We start from the raw sequence: 12,955 nt of genomic DNA on the forward strand, positions 1-12,955 counted from the left end.
GTCAGGGATTGTACTAGGCTCATGCTGCTCACTCTGAGTAGGGAATAATTATACCACAAAGTGGTAAGCATAAGAGAGGAGCACATTGGGGGAAGGGTACCTGATGAGTCTGGAATTCAGACCTGTGTTTGGAAAGAATGTGGTGAACTCATTGTGTTGGTAATTTTCAGCTGTCCATATTTTAGAGTTGTGTGTAAGGATATGGGTCATCTGTAATGACCCATACATTCCTAATTGTAAGGGGATGTCATTCCTATCTGGGCAGCTTCTATTATCATCTAGTCCAAAAGGCCTCAAAGAGGCAAATTACTTATTTGAGAGGAAGGGCACTCTTCATATTTTCAGAAGTAAATCTTTGAACTAACTGCTTAAAAAAGGGCCTTGTGGATACTGTGACCATACAATTTAATATCCACTTTGTCCGGAAAAGTGCACGATTGGTGGGACATTGAGACAACAAACCCAAGTAGGGAATGTCTCAGGCAAATAAAAAACATAGTCACCCTATTTATGGAAGGAAAAGCACCCAACGTCTTCTTCTATGAGGTTGTGGGCACGAGAGTTGATTTGGTTGGTTTTTCCCTTAGGAGGAAAAACTTCAGAAGTCAAAGCGGTGTCCCGTTTCTTTTTAAGAGTTAGTTAGGATAGGCCAGGATAATGGATTCTAAGGACCTTACAGGGTTCTGAAATTTGTAGCACTTCAATTTTGATTTTTAAAGATTCCATACTTTTGCATTATGATTAATAACAAAACTGCTAAAAAAGACTTTGTATGGGTCTTTAGGGACAGCAAAAAATGGGGCTCTGGGGAAATAATACCTCATTCTGCCATCACCTTGGATGCTGGTGCAAAAGAGTAAGGAAAGAAGTATTTTGCACGAAAAGAGTAGACTACTTTCAAGAAAGAAGTCTTTGCAAGAACAGACTACTTATGTGTGTGCAGTGGGGGTATCCGGAATTACAAAGAATTCCGGGGACAAAAGAAACGACCTTGCGAAATGTCTGACAAGGAATCTCACCAGCTTGATCAACAGGGCCGTGGTCTCCACTGACCTGAGTGACAATGCTGTGCGGTGTGCGGGCGCTGGGAGCAGTGTCCCTTGGTTCTCTGGGAATGAGGTCTTGGGCTCCTGGCGACACCCTGCGTCCCTGGGTCGTCCGCAGGAACGCAGGGACGGCAGCCTTGAGGCAGCCTTGAGTCAGCCATGGACGGCCTCGGCCGGGATTCCGGCAAAATGCACTCGGTGCAAGGGGCGTGCCTCGAAAACCACCTGCCTAAACCCTGTGCGGGGCCAGGTGCGCTCAGTGGCCAACGCTATCCCCATGGCCCCGCCCACTGCTGTCCCAGGCCCGCCCACTCCGCAGTTAGTGCCTTACACCCTCCCGCGGCGCTCCACTTCCCCGCCGGCTCTGAGGGCTCGGGTCTCCGCTCGCTTCCGCGCGGGAGGCCGGGGCGCGGGGCGTTGCCACTGCGCGTGCGCCCTCCGTCTGGAGGCCCTGCGCCCCTCCCCCTGCGGCCGGACTTGGTACGGNCGCCTGGCTGGCCTTCCCGACCAACAGGTGAGTGAGGAAGGGCCGGGCTTCCAGTCCTCAAGCCACCGTTTTGCCTCGTCGAGAAAGCCCCCACTCCGCGTCCCGTATTCAGCCGTGGCCAGAAACAAAGGGACGGGCTAGGAGACCGCACTTTTGAGGCTCCAGTGGAGCTTGGAAATCTCCTCACCCCTCCCCCCCCGCCCCCGATTTCTTTTGGAGGAGACAGACCCGAACGGGGAAGCGATGCCAGAGTTCCGCGGTGCGTTCCCGGGCGCCCCTGCCGGCTGCTTCCTTCCACCCCCAGGGTTTGGATCCCAGTGTGAGGGACACGGGGGAATGGGGGTCCCGGGATTTTCTAGAACCCCATCCAAGGCCAAGGGAGGACGGTTTGCTTATTGCTCGATTTGACAGAAAGCACAATTACTGGAGCGATGTCCGCACAAAACATAAACTCGGTGGGGCAGGGTGGAGTGGCAAACCGCAACCTTGGGAACCTTAGAAAAAGTTGGTTTTAAAGTGGATTCTTTTCGAATCGGATAAGAGGGAAGTTTGATGTTTCACTATTTCGCCATGTAAAGTGTGTGTTAGATATCTTTTTACTTGATAGAGACCAACGCGGTTTCTTAGGGAAATCAGTTATTAAAATGTTACATTTTCCCCTTAACCATAACTGTAGAGCCTTAAAACTGATGTCTTTATGCTTGATCTTCCCTTTAGTTCAATCTCCACCTTCTTTTACCTAGTTCTGAAATAGAATAAGTCATATGAAAATACCAGTTTTGTAGGTCAAAATTAGTAGCACTTTTCTATAGTCCGACCTATTCGTTTTGATTAAAAACCTGGGAAAACCTTTGCTTAGAAACCTTTTATTTTGTTTAGAAACCTCAGCAGGTACAAAATTGTTAGAAATTCTTCAGTAATACTGAGGAAAATAAAGCAAGACAGTAAGAACCATTATGCAAGTTTTCTTTTGTCCCACTCCTTTATTAGTAATGCTGTTTTATGCCATCATTTTAAAAAATTTTGGACATTTTGATGTAAAATACTTTCCTGTCCTGTTATGTACTTTGTTCTGATAACAGAATCTTGATTTCTAGTGAATTGGCAATCTTTTGAGTTTCTCATGTGTATTACATCGGTGCTGGTGTAGTCATATATTTATTTCGCTGTGTGCAGCAGTAATATTTAGGAATTATACAATAGACAAGTGGATAAGGTTATGAAAGAAGTTTAGCTATGTGGAATGAAAACAAATATTTAAATATACATAAGGGCTGGATTATTTACATGTGAGATGTTATGGTATTTAATGGTTTCTTAGCAAAAAAGTCAAGTAATTGAGTTGTGCAATTCCTTCTGTTTGGATTTTGGATAAAAATTGTAAAATCATAATAGGTTTCAATCTAACAAGAATATTGAGGGTAAGAGAATTTTATACTTGACTAGCAGTGAATTTTTATTTGCTGTATTTCCTCTGATGTTAATGAGTCTTCCACCAATAGGTGGAAAGATTCTGAGGTGGTCATAACACTAGTGAAACACCTCTACTCAAACCGTGGAATCATCTGTGAGTAGAGAGTATGGACTCTGGAGTCAGATTAAGGTCAAATCCAAATCTGCTTGTTGAACAACCTTGAATAAGTAATCTGTCTTTTCTAAGTCCTTGGTTTCCACAGTTGTAAAAAGGGTAAAATGCTTACTCCAGAAAGTTGCTGGGAGTTGAGAACCTCTTTAAAGTACTTAGCATAGTACCTGACACTCAGAAACCTTTTTCTTACTGTCTTTTGTCCCATTCATCTGTTGGGACAGCCACCTAACCTTTCTAACAAACTTTCAAGCTTTTGAAATCTTAATAAAAAATGAAATTCAAGAAGTGATACCATTGATGCCAGCAGGCTGGTTCGAGGATCTAGAAGGGGCCCTACATAACCAGCCAGAAGGGTCCTTGGCTTCCTGCAGGATGGAATTCACATGTGAACCAGCAGGAGGTGAGTTTATTGAGGACATAGAGAAAGCAGATACAGACAAAGGTCCAGGAGACTCAGAAAGGAGAGGAGCACGAGTCCTGTCTTTGTTCAGGACCCGGGGTTTTTTTATTGAGGATGATGGTCTAGTGTACGTGTCCTCTCAAGCATCTAGGAACCTGTTAGAACAAAGATGAGTGCCCAGGCATTATTACTTGGAGTCAGGGGGTCTTGGCATTGAGATATCTAGTGCTCGTGTTCTGGAATACACATATGGTAGCCTCCAGTCATTTTCCTCTGGTTCCTCCTTAGGTGTTATCTATTCTAGACAATCATTAACTCCTTGTCCCTTACAAGGAGGACATACACCATTTTCATTACAAGACGTGTAAAGTGGGGTGTGGATGCAGGTCCTAGCAAGGATAGAAGCAGGAAAAGGAGCAAAAGCAGATTTTTATGGAGTTCTTCAATTTCTCTGTCTCACTATCTCATTGTAGTAAACATATACAGAAACATGAATTTAAGAATTCTTTCTGTACTACCATTCCGCAGGATGACCACTATTAATAGTTTCTAGACATTTTCTGTACATAAACAATTCTTAAAATACAATTTTCTTTTAGAAGGATGTGTTATGTATACTCTTTTGCAGTCTTCTCTTTCATCATGGTCTCTTAGCTAACACGGTTTAACTACATCCATTAGGTTGGTGATACTTTCTATCTGGATTACTACAGTTGTCTTACAGCAGCCCAACTTCATTTTATTTTTAAGTCAGTCCTTAATTTCAAAATTAAGGCCATTTTCAGGAGGGTGTGGGTGGCTTAGTCAGCTGAGTATCTGACTCTTGATCTTAGGGTTTTGAGTTCAAGTACCACATTGGGCTCCATGCCCAGTGTGGAGCCTACTTAAAAAAAAAATTAAGGCCTTTTTTTTTTTTTCACTTCTTTTGTCCCATTATGCTCTAAAACCTGGTATGTTTCTGTTTTCTACATAATTCAGATTTGCACTTTTAAGTCATTTCCCTCTTTCATTTTTAGCCTTGCCCTGTCCATTGATTTTTATCAGTCTGACTAGGTACCTACATGATCAGGACAGTACCATAGGCTCCTGTTTGACTTGATTACAAGGGAGCTCATATTTATAAAATTGAAGAAGAAATGGCAAGAAGAAGGATTCCCTCCACCCCATTCCTTGCTCTTTCTGGAGACTTGCTTTCAGACACTTCTAAAAGGGATGGTTACATGCTTCTGTTGTGGGTCCTAATCAGTGTTGACTCTGTCTGCCATTATGGTTGAGGCAGCAGCAGTCATGATTTTAGCTCTCTGCCGTTCTACTTATTAACTTAAATTAACTTCTTTTATTCTGTAAAGACTTTCTTGACTGCAGTAGTATCACTTGATCAGAGTTTCCCTCTATGTGAAGTATAGATGTGTGAACTAAAAGAAGTTGCAGGGTGAACATAAAATGGGCTAATGCCATCTCTCTCTCTCTCTCTCTTTTTTTAACCCCAGTACATTCAAAAGCATACATACACTTAACAATTCACCCCATCATGTCAGCCCTCCCAAATCCACATCTGCTCACTGTAGAATAGGGGAGGTAAGGTCATAGTTTACTGTGTATGTTAATTTGGCTGAGTAAGGAATCAGCAAACTGTTTCTCTGAAAAGGCAGATAGTAAATATTTTCAGCTTTGTGGGCCACATGGTCTTTGTCAAAATTACTCAACTCTGCCATTGCAGTTTGAAAGTAGCCTTAGATAATACAAATGGGCATGATTGTGCCCCAGTAAAACTTTATTTACAAAAAACAAGCATTGCCTAGGCTATAGTTTGCTGACCCCCCCACTCTATTAGAATTCTAATATTAATATCTGTTAGGTATATCTTATTTCCTTAATGAATATTTAATCTTACAAATAAAGTGATTTAAAACACAAGCCCTTTGCATTTCAATTTTGCGCTATTTCCCAGGCCTCTATAATTTTATAGTCTTTGTCAAGTGATGAAGACAGTCTTCATTTACAAGATGAAAACCCTAGAAGCCCAAACTGATTCTTTAATGTGTTTGTGGCCACCTACTGGTTTCTTAAGGTTGTTGCAACTTTCCAGGTTCCTATGGAATTTCAAGTACTACCACAGATCTCTACCCTGGCTCTACATTGAATCACTAGAGGAACTTTAAAAAAAAAACAAAAAACTACTCAGGCTCCACCTCCAGAGAGCCTAAGTGTTTTGGGGTGGGTCTTAAGTTTAGGTACTTTTATAAGGTTCTTCCACTACCAGAAATGATTCTCATGTGTAGCTTTAAGAACCACTGTGCTGGTTCAGCTGGCTGCCTCACTGTAACATTTAAAAGCAAAATTGAATTTAATGGCACCAGATGGTATTTGTTTATATTTGGGTTGCGGGGTAAAACTATTCATCCTGCTTCAGGTTGCTCCCTGTGTGTGTGTATGTGCTCCCCAATGCCAGCTTGCCGGAGCTTAATCTTATAGACATACGGGTCACATAGATAATTCTTATAATTAGTTATTAATTACATTAAAGGAGAATTTACTTTGGGACTGACAATGTCATTAAAAGATGAAATGGAGTTGTTGGTATTCAGCCATGTGTAAAGAAGGAAAACTAGCAAATGACTACATTTATGTAGTATATCAGTTTTGAGTTCTACCACTAAAGAAGGTTTTTATGTGGCAATTACATGATGTGGGTAATTAACCAGATCTGTTTTCTGCATGTGAATAGTGCATTTGATTTTGTATAGTCAAGTTAAATCACCTACTATACCTTCTCTTTTAGCGTAATTTCCATCGACTTGGTCTCCTAACTCTTAGGTTTTCTTTTTGAAAAGATTGCCTTTTTAATACCTGGAACTTTTGTTATTAGGTTCCATTTACATTTTTTATATAGAGTTTGATTCTATTAAAAGGTAAATTATAGCATTCTTTTTTTTTTTTTTTTTTTAACCACAGAAGCCAGGATAATGGTCACTTTACTTTTAGAAATAGACATACTAGAACAATATTAAGTTTTTAGTTTAGTAAAGAGTATCCATTGATTTATAATTTTTTAAAAAGCCAGCGTGAATTAAATCAGAACAGTACATTTCAGTTTATAGAATTTTATTGTTACATGTATAACTTGTATGTAGAGCCAGGTCATTACAAGATCATTGTATGGAATGAAAGACTTGCAGAACTAAAATGATTTTGTAGTTTCATGGTGACTCTTAAAACTAAAATAAACAAATCCAAAAATATATTCTACATCTCTGTTCCATCTGATAGCCAAAGCCTTTGACATTTTCTGAGCACAGTGCTTTCCCTCTGTTGCTTCTGAGATTTTATTGACATTGTTTACTGTAGCTGCTAAACCTTAGTCCCTCTCTCAGCATTTGCTCCTTTCCAGCATCTGATTTTCCTTGGTTAATTCAGCGTCATCAACCACATCTTGCCATCCCACAATATGACTTAAATAATATGTACATGTGCTGTATTATTCATATTAGTTACTATATATATTGTTGTATTCATTTCCTGAGGCTATCCCTTTACAACAAATTTAAACTGGGTGGTTTAAAACAATGGAAATTTATTCTCTCATCGTTCTGGGGTCCAGAAGTATTGAATCAAGGTATCTACAGGCCCATTTTCCTGCTGAAGACTATAGGAAGAGTCTTTCTTGCCTTTTCCAGCTTTTGGTGGTTGCTTCGTGGTCCTTGGCTGGTAGACTCATTACTCCCATCTCTGTTTCAGTCTTAGCATGGAGTTCTCTCTGTATGTCTTTCTGTCTTCACTTGGCTTTCCTATAAGGACACCCGTCATTGGGGTTAGGGCCCATACTACTCCAGCATGACCTCAACTAATTACATCTATAAAACCCTGTATCTGAATAAGGTCACATTCTGAGGTTCTGGGAGGAGAGGAATATTTTGGGGGACACAATTCAAACTTGTGAAATTATGCAAAGAATATGTAATGTTTCTCACCCTTGTTTCTGTTGTGTTTCTCCACTAGATTGTAGACTTCCTAATAAAGCAAGAAATTAAGGTTTTGCAAATTGCTATATTTTTTGTACTATCATACTTCAAAACTTTGTTATTTTCCCAATATGTTATAAAAGTACTGGTACATTTTTGCTAGTAAAAAGAAATGTTTTAATTTTTGCTATTTTTAAAAAATGCTTTTCTCTCTCTCTCTTTTTTTTTAAGGACTGCAGCATTCAAGAAAAAATAGATTTGGAGATTCGAATGCGAGAAGGAATATGGAAACTCCTTTCTCTGAGTACTCAGAAAGACCAGATCTTGCATGCAGTTAAGAATCTCATGGTATGCAATGCTCGAATAATGGCTTACACATCGGAGCTACAGAAATTAGAAGAACAGGTTGCAAATCAAACTGGAAGATGGTTAGTAGTATAGTTTTCCTATGGATTTTAATGTACTGAAGTATTTGAATTAAGAACACAATATAATTTAACCTTAATGTCAAGTATCAAATCACCAAAGCTTTTAAAAAATAAATACACTGAAATATGCTCTAATATTATAAACATTTTGATGTAGAACTCTGAGTAAACTTACTATTAAAGTAGCAGTTTTCACCAGGAAGTTTTGTTGTATCCAGCCTGTAAAATGACGTGGCTAAGAATCAAGAACTGAGGGAATATTTTAAAGAGGCCCAAGACTGATAGTATATAGAAATGTGAATTTTTTAAACAAATGAGTTGTTTAAAATATGCTAACAAAGAGGTACTAGCTGAGAGTAATGGAAACTTAGGTATAGAAATTGAAATGCACGCCCCTTTCATATGGTGAACATAAGTGCTAGAGAGGTAAGCAACTTACTCAAAGGACATGTTAACTGGCTAGTGACAGAAGTTAGTAGGAGGTTGCTTAGGATTCGCTAAGTACTGTTATTCTTTCGGAATCTTTTTGGATTGGGTCTAGGATTTGTGTATGAAATTTACATCCTATCCTATTTACAATGCCAAGTCTTACTTGAACCTAAGAATTAACTCACCTTAGTGGCTAGATGTTGATTTCTTTTCCAATATTTTACTTCACCCATCATTGACTGGTCTTAAAGCTGTACGGCTAGCGAAGAGTTTCTTTTGATACATTAGTGGCTATTGTGCTGTTCACAGTGCACTTCCATTGAATTCTTGAAAAGTGAGATTTTTGTAAAAATAATATGTTGATGAGATTGTGATAGGATAAAAGACTTGTGTACAAAGTAACTAATATTTTATTGCCTTTGGATGGATATTTAATCTCTTTGTTCCTCAGTTCCTTAATTATGTTAGGCAAGATAATATTTACATTTTGAAAATTAAGATTATATATATTAAACACCTGATTTAATACTTTTTACATTTTTATTATTCAACATATGTCAAATAATTTTCATTATTATTTATCCTTGACATTATAAAATGAAATTATTCTTGTGTCATAATTTAAGAAAATATTTTTCAGATGCACGTACACTGGTTTAAGTTATTGCTTCTCAAACTGGGTCACATAAATCACTGAGAGTACATGGGTATGCGTCAGGATATATAAAAAGCCATAGAATAAATATGACATATCTTCTTTATTAACCATGAATTTTTAAGATAAAATGAAAAATTTAGAACTGTGGCATAATTTGGGTGATTCTACTCATGGAGATAAATGTTCTCGTACCCTTTTTAAGGATATTTGGTCAGGAGGGGGCTGTTTCAGTGGAAGAATTCAGTTACGATTCATTAATACATTTGGTTATGTCTTTAATTTCTTTTAATCATTTTAATTTTTATAAAGACTTCTTGCCATTAATGCTTTGAAGAGTCTACACTTCTAAAAAATATCCTTTATGAATGTCCTTCATTTTGTATTTATTTGTCTCTTTATGGTATCATTGAACCTTTTTTCCTATTTCCTGTTTTTGTTGTACCTGGAATTTGCATCTAATGGCTTATTAATAAGACTCAGGTTAAACATTTTGGGGGCAAGAATTGTTTTAGGGTAGTTTGGGCAAGATACATGCTGCCAGTATGAATGTGAAGAGATAATAACTGGTTTTACCACTCTACATGATTTACTTTGATCCCTTGGTTTGGGTAGAAGTTGCCTGATTTCTCCTTTGTGATATAATGGTTCTTCCTTTGCAATTCACAAGTAATCTGTGGGACATTATATTCAGTTATCTGTTATATTCTGTTATCTAACTAGCTTTCACTTGGTGGTTTTATCCTTTTATGATCCTTGCCAACATTATTACAATGGGATTTGCAGACAGTAATTATCTAACCCTATTATTTTTATATACATTTTAGCTAGTCTTTTATAAGAAAGCCCATTCCTCTCCTTTCTCTTCATTATTGCTTCATGGATTATTTATTCAGTGTATTATATCATTTATAGTCATTAATCTTTTTGATAGATAAATTGTCTCAAATTTGTTTGATGTAAGTTCCTTCAGAATGGCTTCTTAATTCTTTTGACTTGCCTCTATTAGTCTTTAAGAACTTCCTTACTTTCTAGCACAAAAAGATAACACAGGCTTGTCTTGTATTTTCTATGCCTTATACCTGGAATCAGCCATTTGTCTAATGAGTCTTGTTTCCCTTTAATGGTAAATGGAATTTTGAAATCAAGATCTGGGCACCAGGTGTGCTCATTGCTACTGGGGATCACTGCTTTTAGACCTTTTTAGTAGACATAATTATAGGAGAGACTTTTTAAAAAATTATGAGTTTTTGGGGCACCTGGATGGCTCAGTCAGTTAAGGATCTGTCTTTTTTTTTGGCTCAGGTCATGATCTCATGGTTTGTGGGTTCAAGCCCCTCATTGGGCTCTGTGCTGTGTCACAGTGGAGCCTGCTTGGAATTCTCTCTCCCTCTGTCTCTGCCCCTCACCTTGCACAGACATGCTTGCTCTCTTTCTCTCTCTCTCTCTCTCAAAATAAATAAACTTCAAAAAATTTTAAAATTATGAGTTTAGGGGTGCCTGGGTGGCTCAGTCAGTTACGCATCCGACTTTGGCTCAGGTCATGATCTTGCAGTTCATGAGTTTGAGCCCCACATTAGGCTCTGTGCTGACAGCTCAGATCCTGGAGCCTGCTCCCCATTCTGTGTCTCCCTCTCTCTCTCTGCCTCTCCCCTGCTCCCACTCTGTCTGTCTCAAAAATAAACAAACATTAAAAAAATATGAGTTTCATATTGATATTTATAGGTTATTGTTTTCTTCAATTATTTTATATTTGTGTCTCTTTTTGTTATTCTGAAAATCTTAATTCATAATAACAGTAATCCTATATCCTTATTTGTTTAATAATGTGATTATGTAAAGTAGTTTCATAATTTTAGTATCAACATGATTACTGACCTAGGCCAGTTCAGGATTTCTTTGCAGTTTTTTTTTTTTCCAACATAGAGAAATTATAAAATTTTTACAGTATACAAAAAGATTGAAAGACTTGTGCAATAGAAGACTCATATACACACCACCTAGATTCTACAATTAATATTTTAAATATATTTACTTTTATTCTAAATTCATCTGTCTGTTCATCAGTTCATCTTATTTTTTGTGATGCAATTCAAAGAAGGTTCTTTGTGGGTGTCTGTGTATGTGCAAACATGTAGGAGACCATGATTAAAGGTTCCTTAAAATAATTTTTTTCTTTGTGAATAGTTATGTTATCAGTTTTATAAACAGAGTCATCTGGTGTTTCCCCAACTCCCTATTAGTAGTACCTACCTCTGCCCCTACTCTAAGAGGCGACCAACCGTGGATAACTGATTTTTTTTTCCACCATAGGTTTTGTCTGTATTAGAACTTCATCTAAATGCAGTTGTCCATATGTACTCTGTGTTTTCCTATGGCGTAATACTTTTGAGATTCAACATGTAACTAGCATGTATTAGTGATTTGCTCCTCTTTACTGTTATACTTAACAGTTCCATTGTATGAGTACACTCTCTTCTGGTGTTGACTCTTTGACTTCATACTTTTGGCTACTTGCCAGTCCCTTCAGGTAGTTGTTTTTTAAGTAGTTTTCCTGGGCTTTATATTGTTTCTGTGGAAAACAGAAGAGGGGGAGGTAGAGTTTTTCCAATATGAGCTACTCTGACATTACCAAAAGAATTCATTTTGTATCTTGATCAGACTTTTACTTTTTCTATCTTAAGAAATATTTTATAATTTCTTTCTGACTTAATATAGTTAATTTTCATAACTTTTATGGGCTTTTAAAGTTGTTACATTTCTTTTATCAGAGTACAAACTTTAATATATGTTTAAAAGATGTATGTTATTGTTTTTAAAATATTCTACAGCCTTGCTTAGTTTTGGGCCACTTGACTGTTTTGAATTGAAAGGTTGAGATTTTTGTTACTTAAGTTTTTCTGTCTTACCCCTTATATATCTCCTACTCTCTGTTTTATGAAACATTTGGTATCTTAGCACTTGTAATGCACATATTGTCAATTGCAGCCTTTAGCATTATTATCAAGTGTTCTTTTGTCACTCTTGTTGCCTACTGCTTGTTACATAGACTCGAATTCTTGGGTTGCCTGATAACAAGATCATAACCCTAGGCATTTTTAGTGTTTGCATTTGTTGGTTTTAACCTTTGTGAATCACTATGTTGAAGGTGTATTTCTTGTGTTCATCCAGAGTTGAGTTTTATATTGTGGACCTATCTGAAAATCCTTTAACTAGGGGGTTTAAGCCTATTTACATTTATATTACTGATATATTTGGCTTTGGCTTTGTTATATTCTATATATGCTATGTTTACTTATGTATGTTATAATTGAGGTTTGTCTTTTACTATGTGGTCTATCTTCTCTGCTTTTTTAAATTTTATTTAAGAAGAGTTATTGGTTATAGTAGTTAATGAACTTTATTATATTTAAAAAACTATGACTTTAGCTCTTTTTTTCCCCCTTACTTAGGCTTTTATTTTGTTTTTCTACTTTAAATGATAGAATTTTATTTTCACTTTTCATCTATGTGGAGATAAATGAACTCATTTTATTTTTCCATTTCCATTTTTTCCTTCTGTACCTTTCTGCTTTATTTTAGTTTATTATTTTTTTTTCTAGGTTGTGTTAGTTCTCCTTTAGTGGAGTAGATAATATTTACATACTAATTTTGTAGTTGTGTCTCCACCTTTGTTTTATTCTTTGATCTACTTTTAAACATGCATACTGTTCACTACCTGTCTTTTGTTGTACTTTCCAAAATCATACCTTGTTTGGAGAAAGTTTATGATCTAGTAGACTGGTCAATGTGAGTATAGCTTCCTTCACATTCTTTTATGTTTAAAGTGCTTTTCTTTAGTGTTCATCTTTAAAAGGATGGCTTGGCTGTATACAAAAATCCATGGCCAGTGCTTTCTTTTCCTGGAGTTTCTTGAAAACCTTGCATCCCTTTTTGGTTATAAAAAAAAAAATCTAATGT

At 37.2% G+C, this 12,955-nt stretch overlaps 1 protein-coding gene across 1 annotated transcript in view; it reads left to right on the forward strand.

The window, feature by feature from the left end:
* Positions 1–840: 840 nt before the first annotated feature.
* RTKN2 (rhotekin 2) overlaps positions 841–12,955 on the forward strand; it is a 71,613-nt gene continuing 59,498 nt past the window's right edge. Inside the window, exons 1-2 of the mRNA XM_077778502.1 lie at positions 841–1,560; positions 7,715–7,911. Of these exons, the coding sequence (XP_077634628.1) occupies positions 841–1,560; positions 7,715–7,911 (917 nt within the window). The remainder of the gene's footprint in view (positions 1,561–7,714; positions 7,912–12,955) is intronic.

This window comes from Crocuta crocuta, unplaced genomic scaffold (genome assembly GCF_008692635.1).
Source record: "Crocuta crocuta isolate KB4526 unplaced genomic scaffold, BGI_CrCroc_1.0 scaffold167, whole genome shotgun sequence".
NCBI classification, from domain to species: Eukaryota; Metazoa; Chordata; class Mammalia; order Carnivora; family Hyaenidae; genus Crocuta; species Crocuta crocuta.